The sequence below is a fragment of the Gobio gobio genome (assembly GCF_949357685.1).
Source record: "Gobio gobio genome assembly, chromosome: 23".
In the NCBI taxonomy this organism is placed as follows: Eukaryota; Metazoa; Chordata; class Actinopteri; order Cypriniformes; family Gobionidae; genus Gobio; species Gobio gobio.
In genome coordinates, this window is record NC_137119.1 from 34,361,968 (window position 1) to 34,379,279 (window position 17,312).

The window sequence follows — 17,312 nt, forward strand, 5'->3', positions numbered from 1 at the left end:
AAACTAATACATTAAGTAAATGTATAAATAGAATAATTAAAAAATTAATCAGTAATATATGCATTTCCTTTTAAACGTGCGTTATTTAAACGCTAAAGCTCTTTGGTCATTTTGTGTAATAGGCAAGTATGTCAAAGCGGATATCCATAAATGGTCAAATGTCTAAGTATACAGACCCACTTGTTATAGAGGGCGGGGCTTAATTAGTCTCGCTCGCATCACAACTGGAGGTTTACTTGCGCTCTCACACAAATCCAGGAGGACTTTATAAACCACTTGGGAGGAGGATACATTATCTTATTTTTTTATCCTACCTGGTTAAAGGAATTATATTTGGTCTTCATACTGCAGTTGGATTAGTATTGTCGCCTTGGGACAACATGGAAAGTAACCGGCAAATGAAATTTCGCATGCTTGTGCTGGTACTGGTTTCATTTTTCACGAAGGCTCGCGCCTCAGGTGAGTCTCATACCTGTGACGATGATTGAATGCGTGTTATTCCGCTATACCATTTCTGTCATTTTATTTCAAATAATGTGTAATTCAAAACAATCGTATTGATTCATTTGCTTTGGTCTTTTTATAGACACCTTTCCAAAAGCACAGAGAGTAGTCTGGTCCTCTAACAATTTCAAATCTATGTTAACATGGGGACCAGAACCAACGAATTATTCCTACACGGTTGAATTTTCAGAGTAAGTCATTTATAGTTACTTGTTTTTGTTGTTACTATAGGCTACAGTTAGTAGTCAGCTCAATACTAGCTATTATAGCTATCAAAAATGTGCTAGAATGAGCAAAACCGGGTACATTTAAATTCATTACATCACATCAAAAGATATGGTCTGAACATGAAAATGGTCTAAATCTTTTACAGTCTCCCTAAGTTTAATATAAAAGTGAAATGCACATATATAGAGCTTTATATGTAGCATATAATATGCATTATTTGAACACAATAGTGTTAGTGGCATTGCAGTTATCTACTATTACTTAGATCATATTGATTCTGACCAATCAAGTCTTTATTCATTGATTATTTCAAAAGGTTTCTCACTGTGTAATCTCAGCATGGCCATAAACCGATAAAAGCTTATGGTGTATGGGCAATAAAAGATTTTCTAATTTATTACCATCAGAATTATTTCTGTCATTTGTACTTAAGTAATTTAATCAGTAATTTAACTAAAAGTGGTCGAAAAAGTCCATTGGATTTAACTCTGCAGGTTGTAAGTTTGGAACCACATTTTAAGGCAGCTATTTATCTTACAATTTCAATTTTAGATACTCTTTTATTAATGTGTAACCCGTAGAAACCTTTATGAACTAATAGGCTCTCACAGGTGTAGATTTGGCAACTCTAGCATAGTTCCACACCCATGACTTGTTACAGCAGGCACCAACCCATCACTGATTCTAATGCAATTTATTATTTCCAAAAGTTGTCTTTATAAATGTCTGTGTACATGATTATAGATTGGGCCAGGACAAACAACGGACACCGAACTGTATCAAGACGATGGGAATTGAATGCGACCTGACTGCAGAGTTAAAAAACCTGAAGGGTCATTACAGCGCAGACGTCCTGTCTGAACCCATGCGGGGCGTCTCCTCGGATTTGGTTGAGTTCCCTCATGTCAGCTCGGAGAAATTCTCCCCTTATTATGACAGTCAGTATTCTTGACAACCAACTTCACACTCTGTTTAATGATATGATAATCATGAAGCATTATAAAAATCTTCTGCTTTGATTCTCTTTTAGCTGTCATTGGCAGACCAGAGTTTAAAATCGAAGTAAGCAAAGACAAAAGGAAGACGACGCTGAATGTTACAGATATCCCAACAGCTCTCTTCGATGATCTTGAAAACAGAATGAATATTCGGGATGTGTTTGGGGATGAACTGCTTTATAAGGTTATCTACCGGAAAGCCAAGAGCACAGGAAAGGTTAGTGTTGTCTGTAAACTGTATCATTCTTTCGTCGTTCTTTCTCATGAGCCTGACTTATACCATGTGAACTAAATGATAAACACAGTCTCTTTAGCACCTTGCACTTATTAAATCATTAGATATTAAATTAAAAGGAACCATCCACATTTTCTTCAGGTAGAGACTAAAAGCTTTTTCTTTCATAAATGTGACCCTGGACCACATAAGCAGTCATAAGTCGCACGGGTATATTTGTGGCAATAGCCAACAATACATTGTATAGGTCTAAATTATCGATTTTTCTTTTATGCCTAAAATCATTAGGAAAGATCATGTTTCATGAAGATATTTTGTAAATTTTCTACCATAAATACATCAAAAATGTATTATTATTAGTAATATGCATGGCTAAGAACTTCATTTGGACAACTTTAATGGCGATTTTCTCAATATTTAGATTCCAGATTTTCCACACACAAAAAAAACCCCATATATTTATCCATTTTTATTTTTAATAAAAATTATTAAACATATTATCAATAATAATCCTTATTAAAATAATAATTTTACTCACCATGATATCATAGGGCACAATATACTATAGTTATTACTATATATACTGTAACTATAGCAATAATCTATACAACCATTCAAAAGTAATGTTTTTAAAAATAAATAGATACTTTTTATATAAAGATTAATTAAATTGATCAAAAGTAACAGTAAAGACATTTATAATGTTACAAAAGATTTCTATTTGAATAAATGTCCTTTTGTACTTTTTGTTCATCAAAGAATCCTGGGAAAAAAAATGTATCATGGTTTCCACAAAAAATATAACTTCCACAACTTAATAACTTGATAATAATAAATGACGGATCATGTGAACCTAAAGACTGGACTAATCGTGCTGATAATTCAGCTTTACATCAATAAATATATTACAGAAACAGAAAAAGAATATTTTAAATAATATTAATATTTCAGTATTACTGTTTATCTTTTTATCAAATAAATGCAGGCTTGGTGACTTATTTCAAAAAAACATTAAAAAAAATGATTTTACCTCATCTTATCTTTTTAATTTGTTATCATTAGTTCTATGAGTTAACATGAAGTAACAATGATCTTATTAACTAACGTTAACAAAGATGAATAAATACTTAATGCATTAAGTAATGGGACCTTATTACACTTTATTTTAAGGTGTCCACTGTAAAATAAAGTGTTACCTGTATGATACAGTATACATATTATACGTCATTTTATGTGTTGGCCTCTTCAGAGAGAGAAGACCTTTAAAAGCAGCATCATTGAGATGACGGAATTGGACCGAGGAGTGAGTTACTGTTTTAACGTCCAGGCCTTCCTACCATCCCGCGCTCCGGGCAAACAACACGGGGAGCTCAGCCACATCCAATGCTCTCCGGAAGAACCCCCATCTGTTTTTGAAGGTAACGCTTTCACTCTTTAAACAACAAGACTTGGTCTGTCAGGGATTTTCAGCACAACAATCCCAGGAAAAGCAAACGTTAGGAATTTTGATAGGGAGTGAATCATTTTCCCAAAATAGACTCACTCCCCTGATCTGGACTCTCGCTGAAACGCATCCATTTATGAAGTGTGGGATAGCTGATATAGTATCATATCAGAGGATTATATGGACTGCGTTATTCACAGCGCTGAGACATTTTAATGCAACTCATAATTGATAAGAAACGTGTCTGTTGGGCGGATTGTGATAGTTGCCAATGAATCATATCAGCGTCAAGGGACCAATACAGCTGCAAAAATTCCTGTGGTATCCAATCGAACTCATCATTGAATCAAGAGTTTGTGTGACCATAATGACGATGATGCAATGTTTTTGCAGTGTACAGCATGGGAGTCATCGTAGGAGCCATTCTTATCATCACTTTGGCGATAACAACAATCATTATTGTCATCGTGATGTGCTGCAGACGAAGAAAGCGAGCGAAAAACACAGGAAAAGAGGGATTACCATTGAACGGTGTGTGAGGAGTGCGGATGCCCTTTTTGGTACGTCTAAACTGGACTCTCCCTTATTGATGGAGGATGGCGTCCCGTTCCTCTATAAAAAAAAATTGTGTTTCTGTGAAACCCCGAAAATGTAGATATGTTAGACATATAATTTAGCAAGACAAGACCTTTAAACTGTCAGGTGGTGGGTTCTCTAGTCTGAAGTGTACTGTGTAAATATTTTTATAAGCGCTACCTAATTTTATCTATTTGCTAACCAATGGAAATACTGTATGGTTTTTTGTGTATGCACTTGGGAGAATCAAAATCGTATTTTATGAAATGAAACGGTAATTTATTTTTTTAGCTAATACTGTAAACTGTATTCGTTTTTTTGTGTTGTAATAGTGAAACGCTCTTCTAATTTAAGTTTTATCACATTGCAACTGTACATGGATAACCATTAATCAAAAAAACATTGTTAAATCCGGTGTATTGTTGCCATTTTGGTACACAAACGTTATTATTATACTGCAGACCTGTGAATCAAGTGGGAATGGTACTGATGTGGACTTAAAAATACACATACACAAATAAATACATATACAAGAATGCACATGTGGACTAATCAGCATGCAGATCTTTGCCTTTATATTTTCTAACTTAAAAGAACATGTAATATATTATGCCTTATTTGTATATTCAGTTAGAAAGATCAAACTTAGATATAAAGATGTTTAACACTTAACAGTAAGTTAAATAACTCAATGGCGCCCCCAATTGTAAGTTAATAGAGTTACATTAAATGTGACTCAACTGCCAAATACTTACAGGTCCAAGTTGTTTTACATTTAAAGAATATATATATATATATATATATATATATATATATATATATATATATATATATATATATATATATATATATATATATATATATATATATATACAGTCAAACCAAAATGTATTCAGACACCTTCAACATTTTCTCATATTATCACTATATTATTCTCTATAGTTTTGAAAATGGTAATAAAATAGAGTTAAACTGTGTCAGAACAAATTCCTCTTGATAATGTCAGATAACTTTGATAGAAAGGTATGTAATGGATCAACCAATCAGCTGTCAGCTGTTACATTTAAGTGCACAATTGGATAATACCCATTTAGGTCAACCAATGACCAGTCAATGCTTCATTTTGTTCAGTCTGTAAAAGGTCACATTAGCAAAGAAAAAACATTTCAGGTCAAAGTGTCTGAATAATTTTGGTCCTAAATTTTTATAAATGTTACTGGTAGTCCACTGTATGAAGAATATTTGGGTATAATATGTCACAGTTTACTTATTTTGCTATCCTCACTTACATAAATGAACTATAGAGTCTCCTGCACCCGCTAGTAAAATATTATATCTGGTGTCTGAATAATTTTTGGTTTGACTGTATATAAGAATTATTATTATTGATTATTTTTATTTATTTATTTTATGTCTTATTTATTTTAATGTTTTATTTATTATTTAAAATATATATGTATACATTTAAATGTAATATACACATTTATTGAATATATATATATATATTATTGCTGTCAATCGATTAAAAAAATTAACAAATTAATTGCAAATTTTTTCTGTAATTAATCGGATTTTAAAAAAACATTGAGTTTTTCATATTTTTAGATTGTAATAATTTCACAATTACTCTTCAAATTAAAATAGAAACAACTTAAAGACAGTATATTTTTATGAATGAAGGCCAGTATCACTGATACTAATAATGCTACTGAAAACATTTTTTTAAACATTAATGATAGACATTCAACATTACAGTATAATTGAAAGCTATATCAATTTCAATATGTATTATGCTTTAAAAAAGTAAGTGAACTTAAAACAGTCTTCACATAAACCCATTTTGTGACCTTCATATACACTGATCAGCCGTAACATTATGACCCAATATTGTGTTGGTCCCCCTTTTGCTGCCAAACAGCCCTGACGAGACTCCACTAGACCCCTGAAGGTGTGTGGTATCTGGCACCAATATGTTAGCAGCAGATCATTTGAGTCCTGTATGTTGCAAGGTGGGACCTCCATAGTTCGGACTTGTTTGTTCAGCACATCCAACAGATGCTCGATTGGATTGAGATCCAAGTCAACACCTGTGCATCAATGAGCCTTGGCCGCCCATGACCCTGTCGCCGGGTCACCGCTGTTCCTTCCTATGACCACTTTTGATAGACACTGACCACTGCAGACCGGGATCACCCCACAAGAGCTGCAGTTTTGGAGATGCTCTGACCCAGTCGTCTAGCCATCACAATTTGAGCCTTGTCAAACTCGATCAAATCCTTACGCTTGCCCATTTTTCCTGTGAACAAAATGTTCACTTGCTGCCTAATATATCCCACCCACTAACAGGTGCCGTGATGAAGAGATGATCAGTGTTATTCACTTCACCTGTCATAATGTTATGCCTGATCGGTGTATAATCAATATACAGAATTTGAATAAAGTTATCAAACACTTTAACTGCATAAATTATAAATTCAATGTAGATGAATCCTTATTAAAGCAACATTTTTTCTCTGTTACCTTTGATTAACATTAATGATAGAATCACAGCAACTGGTTTATTAGGCTGCTGTCACTTTAAGACCTGCCGCACATACCGCAGATCTGATGCGCATCTCATTTTCTCACAAGTTAATTTAAGACATTATTTCACTTATTATTTTCTGTAGCACTTTACAATAAAAAGTGTTACAGAAAATAACTTTTCAGAAACATTTCACTAAGCGAGTCAGGAGTTGATTCAGTCACAGCTTCAGATCGATTCACTTCAGTGAAGGATTCATCAGACTGATTCAAACCGGAAACTCATCTTAAAAGTTAACTATTAAAAGAGCAAACAGTTCATAAGAGTCATTAGTCAGACTACTCTGGTTGTGCTGAAACGTTCTTGATTCACCAAACAGAATTGGCTCATAAGAGTCTTTGCTAGTGAATCAGGGAACATTGGTCTCATTGTATTCCAACCTGATAGGACAACTCATTAAAAAGTCTCTTGCCAAGACCTGGTAACCGGACTTCTGCATAACATACAATACAGACTGCAAACTTACATTCGCAACTCAGATAAAATATGATTTTGCACAAATTAGACTGTATTTTTGCAATCATTTCAACAAATCACTTTTTTATGTAGTATAAATGTTTTATTTTGTTCATTGCAAAGAATTTACCTTAAAAAAAAACGGTTAAAACTAAATTACAACAGAAGTAGTGCAATTAGAAAGAACTTTTGCCAAAGTGACTGCTGTGTTTATTAAAAGCAGACTACAAATGCTACAATGACGTCAAAGTTGGACTTTGCGCTTAGAGACGGATGTCTGGTACACACACTTTCCGTCTGGCTGGATGTAACTTATCAACATCTCAGTTGTATTGACCTCAAAGTACACGAATGCTCCTGTCGTCCGATTGACCATGTTGGAGAACAGTTGCCAAGACGATGGGAAGCTGTTCTTGTGGTCAGTGTCAATTTCCTCTTGAATTCCAGTTCCGCTGACAACGTACGAACTTCCATCGTCTTCTCTGATAAACTGATGAAAAGGAAATCCTTTTTACATCATATTTATAGTTCCATTGCTTAAAGCTGATCAATACAGTAACAGTCATAATGCAAAGCACTTTAGCACCCATAGAAGTCATAATACATTTGCTTAAAGCCACAATATGTAATTTTTCGCCACTAGAGGACGCTTATTCAAAACAAAGGCGTTGCTTGATGACGCCTTGATTTCGCAGAGCTTTTATTATGCCGCAAACAAGCTCTTCCGCTTCTTCCGCTCATGTGTATGTGGGGTAACACAGCGCTGTTTTATCATATTAGATACATTTGAGTGTGTTGAAAGTTGTTATAATGCTACTCTATGCGTACACTCGGCGGCTACTATGAGACACTTGTTACACACTGCAGTAAGCTAGATCAATATTAGGCATGGTAAAACATGGTACTCGCGGTAAATCAAGAAAACGAGATTTAAACATTAAGACTAAATGTGTTTAGCTGTATAACAATGATTCGTTTTCTGTCGATGAATGTATCCAAACAGTTGTGTTTCCATGGTTTCTACAAAATAAATGTCATTGATAGGCGACGCACGGACGTGGTTAAAATAGCTTATTTCTCTGGATTTAAAGATTCTTGGAAACATTTTGGATAATGTACACAAGTCAACAAAATATATACAGTAACATGGTCCTAGTGGTTTTTGGATACTTTAATACAAAAAAACCTTACATATTGTGCCTTTAATACAATGTTTTATTAAAAAATGGCTTGATTTACTTTCACACGATAATATGATGTTCAAGATACCGACCTGCAGACTGTGGTCATGCCCACACAGATATAAGGAGACACTGTACTTCTTCAGGAGGGGCCTGAGTTTTGATACCAGGCACTTGGTCGGACCATGATGACCAATGGACCAGACTGGATAGTGACCGGCCACAATGACAAAATCTGACCTAGGGATACAAACCAAAAGACGCATTTATTATAAAAGCACTTGATGAATATCAACTTCGTTTCACTTCTGATGTGGAAAACACCTGTGAGTGTTTGCATGCGCAGGCTGCTTTAATTCTCAGTGGAATTTTTACAGTATTTTCCCCTGCACATGTGATGACATATGCGACTTGTCTTTAGTTTTATCTGGCTGCTAACAGTTTGTACATTAAACACAATCCTCTCAGCTTAACCTTTCGTCCTTTTTCAAGATCATGATAACAAGTATTCACTTGTAAGAATTTTGTTTTCAATTCATAAAACTGTCATTCATTTAAAAAAGAAACATGAACGTGACTTGAACTATAGCAGCAAAATTGAATGATGTACTTTTATTAGTTCTATAAACTGTCATTGAATGGAAATTTTTTTTAACCATGTAAAGCCTGAAAAATGGAATAATCGTCAGAAAAATCTAGTTTTTTTTTTTTATGGAACATACCTTTATACAAAAATAAAATAAAATCTAAAAAAGCTTGCATAATTGTTTTTATGTTTTGTATCATATTTGATACATTAGCATTTTGTGGCCCATATACCTATAGTATGATATTGAGAGTATCAAAATTATTCCATTTTATTTAGAGGCCCAAACTGAGCAAAAATATGTAGTATAGATGTTATTTATATGTCCAAAAAGAAATTCTGATAGCTTGTAATGAAAATCGATAAGATTATCATAGCAGTATAATACAGTTATGATGGAGGAAAACATATATTTAAAATCTTTTGCATTCCCCCAAGAAACTTTGCGTTTGCTCCCAAATAACTTAACATTTTTGCAGGCGAGTGCAAAATATCTCAGGGGAACGCAAAACATTTGCGAGAGAACAAAAAAGCATTGGCATATAATATTTCCACAGTGTTTACACATTTTGGTTCAGATTTAAAAGTCGGAATCAAAAGTAATCGGAAGCAATTATTTTAACATTAATTTTTTTAATATATATTCACAGCAAATAACAAAGTAGTATATATTAATTATATACACACACATACATACATTTACAAAAAATGCAGATAATATTATATATTATATAATATCAGTTGTCACTCTATATCTCCCAATAATATGTCTTAGTAAGATGATATTTAACTGCTTAATTTTATTATCAAAGCTCTGTAGTTTTTATTGTGGGGGCAAAATATAAAATGCAATGCAATGAAGATTGAGATATTTACTAATGAATATTCATTATATATGAATATTCAACTCTAGTATATTTGATGCTGACATTTTAGCATGATCTTTCTCAAAAAAAATGACGTACACTCTAAAAAAAAAGGTTCTATATTGCACCAAAAATGGTTCTTGGCTCGTAATCATAGGGGAACCTTTTTTAGTGCTATATAGCACCAATTTTGGTGCTTCAGTGGTTCTTCAGCGGTTCTTCAGAGGTTCTTCACCGGTTCTTTGACTAAGGTGCTATATAGCACCTCTGAAGAACCGCTGAAGAACCACTGAAGCACCAAAATTGGTGCTATATAGCACTAAAAAAGGTTCCCCTATGATTACGAGCCTTTTTTTTAGAGTGTATGGTTAATCAAGTAAACCTAGAGTAAGTTGCTTCAGTCCAGTAAATGTTCATTAATAACAATATTTTGACATTTGACATTGATGCATTTGGCAGACACTTTTATCCAAAGCGATTTACTGTGCACTTTGGGCAATCAAAGTATAGTGGCAATCCCCCTAAAGCAAGGACACTGTGATGGTGGCAACTGCTGGGATTGAACCAACAACCTTCTGCATATTAGTTCAGTGGTTTAACCCACTAGACCACCATCTCTACTGAATTTCAGTTATGTTTACTTATAAAAATCGTTAAATATTTCACAGCAAAAAGACATGTACCATGATGTTTTACTAAAGTACTAAAATACTTACTAAAAAAAACCTATCTATCACTATCAGATGACAGAATGCATATAGAATATTGTGTACAACAGGTTTTTACATTTTGATAGTATTGATAATTTAGAGGCCTTACAAATGCATGTATCAAATATGATGTAGGGTTTATAGGGTTAAACGTTTCTTCTTTGTGTTCCACACAAAACATAACAGCATTTATGTTGACAATAACAGAATTAATTGTTGAGTTGGTCATATTTTTAGTAAGGAATGCCAGGAGTGTTTTTCCATGTCCTATCTGGGATTCAAGAGAATGCGAGGGTGGATCTGAGGCGGTGAAATTAAAAGTGAGAGAGAATAAGTGAAGGAATGTGACAATGGAGGAGTGGAATGAGTGTGGCAGGTCAGGCCCTTTAAAACACACCCTAAAATTCCTGTTACAGGACTAATATTTGCTCAGTAAAAAGTTAAACACATTGGATTTCAGTGTTTGTTCATCTACATATATTAGATATTGGGCAGCTTTTGCAAGAGTTTGCTTTTGGCTGTTAACTAACTATGTTGTACTAATATCTCACCTGCTATTTTGAAGTTTCTGGCTGATCCACTTCAGCTGTTGGTTAGCAGCACCGTAGTCCTCCGGGCCTACAGGGTCAAGCCCGTCATAGGTGTTGCCACACAAAACCACTGTGTCGATCATCAGAACCGTGATGGACGTGTTGCTGCGGGGAACCTTGAAGTTCAGCTCATAATAGAGGTCGGGGTAGATCCTGCCAAACATTAACAGCAGCCCTCTGTGGTCATGAATGCTCATGTTTACATTCTTTATTGCACAGACGTTGACCTTTGACCTCTGACTCACCATCTTTCAGATCTGTTTGAGTAGGCAATCTGGGCTGACACGTTTCCACGGTGATCGTGATTTCCTGCTACCAGGTACCATGGCACGGCCTTCAACGCGGGATGAGAGAACACACTCTCATAGGTAGTCTGAAGAATTGATTAGAGCTTCATTAGAATATCATTTTTTTAAAAATGTGTGTGTACATGTGTATATATAATATATACAGAAATACAGAAAAAAACAGTATAATATTGTGAAATACACTCTAAAAAAAAAGGCTCGTAATCATAGGGGAACCTTTTTTAGTGCTATATAGCACCAATTTTGGTGCTTCAGTGGTTCTTCAGCGGTTCTTCAGAGGTGCTATATAGCACCTTAGTCAAAGAACCGGTGAAGAACCTCTGAAGAACCGCTGAAGAACCTCTGAAGAACCGCTGAAGAACCACTGAAGCACCAAAATTGGTGCTATATAGCACTAAAAAAGGTTCCCCTATGATTACGAGCCAATAACCATTTTTGGTGCAATATAGAACCTTTTTTTTTTTAGAGTGTATTATTACAGATTAAAATAATAGATTTCTATTTTAATGTACTTTAAAACATAATTTATTTTTACGATGCAAAGCTGAATTTTCAGCATCTTTACCCCAGTCTTCAGTGTCACATGATCCTTCAGAAATAATTTAAATATACTGTGCATATTTATACAGTGAGGAAAATAAGTATTTGAACACCTGTCTATCAGCTAGAATTCTGACCCTCAAAGACCTGTTAGTCTGCCTTTAAAATGTCCACCTCCACTCCATTTATTATCCTAAATTAGATGCACCTGTTTGAGGTCGTTAGCTGCATAAAGACACCTGTCCACCCCATACAATCAGTAAGAATCCAACTACTAACAGGGCCAAGACCAAAGAGCTGTCCAAAGACACTCGAGACAAAATTGTACACCTCCACAAGGCTGGAAAGGGCTACGGGGAAATTGCCAAGCAGCTTGGTGAAAAAAGGTCCACTGTTGGAGCAATCATTAGAAAATGGAAGAAGCTAAACATGACTGTCAATCTCCCTCGGACTGGGGCTCCATGCAAGATCTCACCTCGTGGGGTCTCAATGATCCTAAGAAAGGTGAGAAATCAGCCCAGAACTACACGGGAGGAGCTGGTCAATGACCTGAAAAGAGCTGGGACCACCGTTTCCAAGGTTACTGTTGGTAATACACTAAGACGTCATGGTTTGAAATCATGCATGGCACGGGAGGTTCCCCTGCTTAAACCAGCACATGTCCAGGCCCGTCTTAAGTTTCCAATGGCCATTTGGATGATCCAGAGGAGTCATGGGAGAAAGTCATGTGGTCAGATGAGACCAAAATATAACTTTTTGGTCATAATTCCACTAAACGTGTTTGGAGGAAGAAGAATGATGAGAACCATCCCAAGAACACCATCCCTACTGTGAAGCATGGGGGTGGTAGCATCATGCTTTGGGGGTGTTTTTCTGCACATGGGACAGGGCGACTGCACTGTATTAAGGAGAGGATGACCGGGGCTATGTATTGCGAGATTTTGGGGAACAACCTCCTTCCCTCAGAGCATTGAAGATGGGTCGAGGCTGGGTCTTCCAACATGACAATGACCCGAAGCACACAGCCAGGATAACCAAGGAGTGGCTCTGTAAGAAGCATATCAAGGTTCTAGCGTGGCCTAGCCAGTCTCCAGACCTAAACCCAATAGAGAATCTTTGGAGGGAGCTCAAACTCCGTGTTTCTCAGCGACAGGCCAGAAACCTGACTGATCTAGAGAAGATCTGTGTGGAGGAGTGGGCCAAAATCCCTCCTGCAGTGTGTGCAAACCTGGAGAAAAACTACAGGAAACGTTTGACCTCTGTAATTGCAAACAAAGGCTACTGTACCAAATATTAACATTGATTTTCTCAGGTGTTCAAATACTTATTTGCAGCTGTATCATACAAATAAATAGTTAAAAAAATCATACATTGTGATTTCTGGATTTTTTTTTTTATTGGATTCTGTCTCTCACAGTGGACATGCACCTACAATGACAATTTCAGACCCCTCCATGATTTCTAAGTGGGAGAACATGCAAAATAGCAGGGTGTTCAAATACTTATTTTCCTCACTGTATATTTTAGACACGTTAGTATTTTCTCCATTAAAAGTGGATTTAAGCCAATTATTTATACACTATATTGCCAAAAGTATTGGGAAACCCTTCCAAATCATTGAATTTGTATGTTACAATCACTTCCATGGCCACAGGTATATAAAATCAAGCACCTAGGCATGCAGACGCTTCTACAAACATTTGTGAAAGAATGGGTCGCTCTGCAGTTGTTCTGAAGAGTCAATAGCTACAGACCTCCAAACTTTGTGTGGCCTTCAGATTAACTCAAGAACAGTGTGTAGAGAGCTTAATGGAATGGGTTTCCATGGCCAAGCAGCTGCATCCAAGCCTTACATCACCAAGTGCAATGCAAAGCGTCGGATGCAGTGGTGTAAATCACGCCGCCACTGGACTCTAGAGCAGTGGAGACGTGTTCTCTGGAGTAATGAATCACGCTTCTCTGTCTGGCAATCTGATGAACGAGTCTGGGTTTGACGGTTGCCAGGAGAACGGTACTTGCCTGACTGCATTGTGCCAAGTGTAAAGTTTGGTGGAGGGGGATTATGGTGTGGGTTGTTTTTCAGGGGTTGGGCTTGGCCCGTAGTTCCAGTGAAAGGAACATTTTGGACAATTTCATGCTCCCAACTTTGTGGGAACAGTTTGGGGACGGCCCCTTCCTATTATTCCAACATGACTGCGCTCCAGTGCACAAAGCAAGGTCCATAAAGACATGGATGAGCGAGTTTGGTGTGGAGGAACTTGACTGGCCTGCACAGAGTCCGGTCCGGTGAAGATGTTATAGCTGAAAAGGGTGGGCCAACTCCATATTAAACCCTACGGATTAAGAATGGCGTATATTTTGGCAATATATATATATATATATATATATATATATATATATATATATATATATATATATATATATATATATATATATATATATATATATATATATATATATATATATATATATAAAATATATATTGTAAATAAATAAAAGTAATTATTAATAATTCAATAATTATTAATTAATAATATAAAAATGAAATAATGTTATTCATAAAAGACAAGTACATTATGCTATTTAAGTAGATTTGAGTAATGTTTATTTTTTGTAAGAGATGTAAATGGTTTGTGCATATGGTGTCATTCAGTACCATGGTAGAGAATATATCAAAGCACCATGGTATTACCATCTGGAACCTCACTGTACCATGGTACTTTTATTACTTTATTTTATAGTTTCTAAATTTGTTGAGGCTTCTAATAACAATTACTGTATTTACACTGATGTAAATATGATGATGAGGAGCCATCCAGATTTACTTGTGCTTACTTTGGTTTTACTACAAATGCAACAAGTTAACCATATGAAATACCATAAAAGAAAACACCATGGTATCATTCAGTACAGAATATATCAAAGCACTGACATTATCTGAAACCTCACTGTACAATGCTACTTTTTAAAAATATTTTTATTTCATTAAATTGAAATGTGATTAGGCTACTAATAACATTACTATAGTTACATCTATCTAAATATGGTTATGAGGAGCCATCCCGTTTTACTTGTGGTAAAACTATTATTTCTATATAAAGCTTGACTGTGTTTTGTTCCTCTACCACTAGAGGGACCTGTCTGTCTTTCACACAAACTATATCACATGTCCTGATGGTGTAAATACAGTTCATTGCGCTAAAGTACCCTGGACATGGTCCCACCGTCTGCTCTTCAACCTGTCTGATCCTACTTTAACAAACCTTGAAGCTACACTGCCTGTTGTACATGTCAACCCAGTGAGGAAACATATTTTACATGGTGGATGCCTCAAATGGCTTGAGATTATTTCCCAAGCACTTAAAGTCACCATGAAATCATCTCTACTGTTGTGTTTACTGGCACAAGGGCCTCCTGTCACTCGCATGAGATCGACCAATAGCAAACCACAACCATCCAATCAATTCCCGATGGACAAAATCAAATCCTGCCTTACATTTTCACTCGAAAATACATCACAATAGGAAGAACCTCCATCTAATGGTGACTTTAAGAAAGAAATGTAGGAGAAGAAACTTGGTGATCACCTTAAAGCGAGTGTCATCTACGTCTCTGACTCCACTGAAGTAGAAGTGATCTCCGAGACTGAGGACAAAATCCAGACCTGAGCTCTCAGCAATTCTGCCCAGTTCAGTCGCTGTGTCATACTCATGTGGAGTGTAGTAGGGGTATAAAGGAAGTCCACCCCAATCTCCAATCCCAACAAACCTTAGAAAAGCTGAAGAGAAATAACAGACTCATAACACATGGGAAATTCTTACAGAGCCGGTTTTTCTGCTCTATCATGTGGCCAGGTACGATGACACTTCCTGTTATTTGAAAGTTTGTATTCATATATGAAGAAAATACATGAGAAATACTCTACCTTGTTCATTGGCCTGACATGGTGGGCTGAATGCCTGAAAGCAGGAGATAAGAAGGAAGGCCAACCACTCCATTTCATGCCTTCAGATGGCTGATCTGATGCTGGAAACTGTCACGGTGTAAAAGTGAAGCTACGGGTTTGAGTGTCACACAGACACTGACAGCTTAACATTCTATTCTCTGCACCTACAAAGGAAACAAGATGTGGTTTATGACAAGCTTCCTGTATTGAGCTCAGAATGAGTGAAGCACATGATGAGAGGCCAATGTTCACCAGTTTACACTGTAAACAAATGCATGTTATTATCAGCTATCCGAAAAAAAAAGGGCTTAGAAATACAATAACAATACTAGTACAACTACTAATAACAAATTAATTGTTGCTGGTAATAAGAATAATTTTATAAGAATTGTTAATCTATAATTGTAATATAATATATAATTTTTATAACATGATCAGCTATCAAAAGTGCACAATTAGAAATGAAAAATACTATTTGTAACTAAACAACTGTATAGTATTTTTATATTTATTTGTATTATATATTATATGTATTTTATATATATATACTGTATATATATATATATATATATATATATATATATATATATATATATATATATATATATATATATACTGTATATATATATATATATATATATATATATATATATATATATATATATATATATATATATATATATATATATATATATATATATATATATATATACTTTTTTATATATTATTTATATGTATTATATTATTGTTTATAATAATTTAATATAATAATTTTCAGTTGCAACAAAACAAGTGTTTAATAATAATAATTACTACTATAAGTATTATTATAAATGAAATAGTAATCATATCAAAATATATTTTTCATTATTCATGCCAATTATATATTAAATATTGACAATATTACTGCACTGACACATAACAGTTTACACACACACAGTTAATAATAATTGGAAGTTTTAATCAGTATGTTTATAATTCATAAATATTTATAATAATTATTAACAGTTACAAACAAGAGAGCTCAATAATAAATTATACAATATTATAAATAAATCATACTTTTTTACCTTTTATTTTCTTATTTTAATTGTAATTTTAAATATGAAATATTTCACTCACTCATTTTTTAAAATATTTAAAAAAAAATATTCTCTATGAAATAAAATGTTGTGCTAACCTCAGTTGATCTTTAGTAACAGAATTATTGTGTAGTGATAGAAATTCTGTTTAGTGATCCATATACCAACCTTTTATATCATATCAAGCAGATGTGTGTTTTGTGTGGCTCTGGTTAGAGTTTACAGTCTATGGTTTACAGTGGAAGCTATCCAGCAGATTTCATAAATCATTAATCATACACAGAATAGCAAGTCACACACAGCCTACACTACTATGCAGTCTTCCATGCGGTACCATAGTAAAGTGATGGTAATACCACTACTGAAAACATAATGCCAACTTTAAAATGAGATGGACTGTAGTTTAAAATATCAAACGGCACCATTTCTTAATAGTACTTTTAAAACCTTTGGCCAAGAACAGGTGACGATATGTAAA

The 17,312-nt window shown here is 34.8% G+C and overlaps 2 protein-coding genes across 2 annotated transcripts; one reads left to right on the forward strand and one right to left on the reverse strand.

Annotated features, from left to right (window-relative positions):
• Positions 1-214: 214 nt before the first annotated feature.
• f3a (coagulation factor III, tissue factor a) lies at positions 215-4,535 on the forward strand. Its single transcript, XM_079805705.1, has 6 exons — positions 215-459; positions 587-695; positions 1,477-1,670; positions 1,763-1,947; positions 3,215-3,383; positions 3,803-4,535. Exons 1-6 carry the CDS (start codon positions 381-383, stop codon positions 3,946-3,948), a joined length of 882 nt encoding a protein of 293 aa, XP_079661831.1. The 5' UTR covers positions 215-380; the 3' UTR covers positions 3,949-4,535.
• Positions 4,536-6,525: 1,990 nt separating this feature from the next.
• On the reverse strand, positions 6,526-16,980 carry acp5b (acid phosphatase 5b, tartrate resistant). The gene is made up of 7 exons (XM_079806694.1): positions 16,933-16,980; positions 15,732-15,916; positions 15,394-15,584; positions 11,204-11,331; positions 10,920-11,111; positions 8,299-8,446; positions 6,526-7,515 (listed from the first exon to the last, which is right to left on the reverse strand). The coding sequence occupies exons 2-7, from the start codon at positions 15,802-15,804 to the stop codon at positions 7,270-7,272; spliced, it is 978 nt and encodes a 325-aa protein (XP_079662820.1). The 5' UTR covers positions 15,805-15,916; positions 16,933-16,980; the 3' UTR covers positions 6,526-7,269.
• Positions 16,981-17,312: the final 332 nt, after the last annotated feature.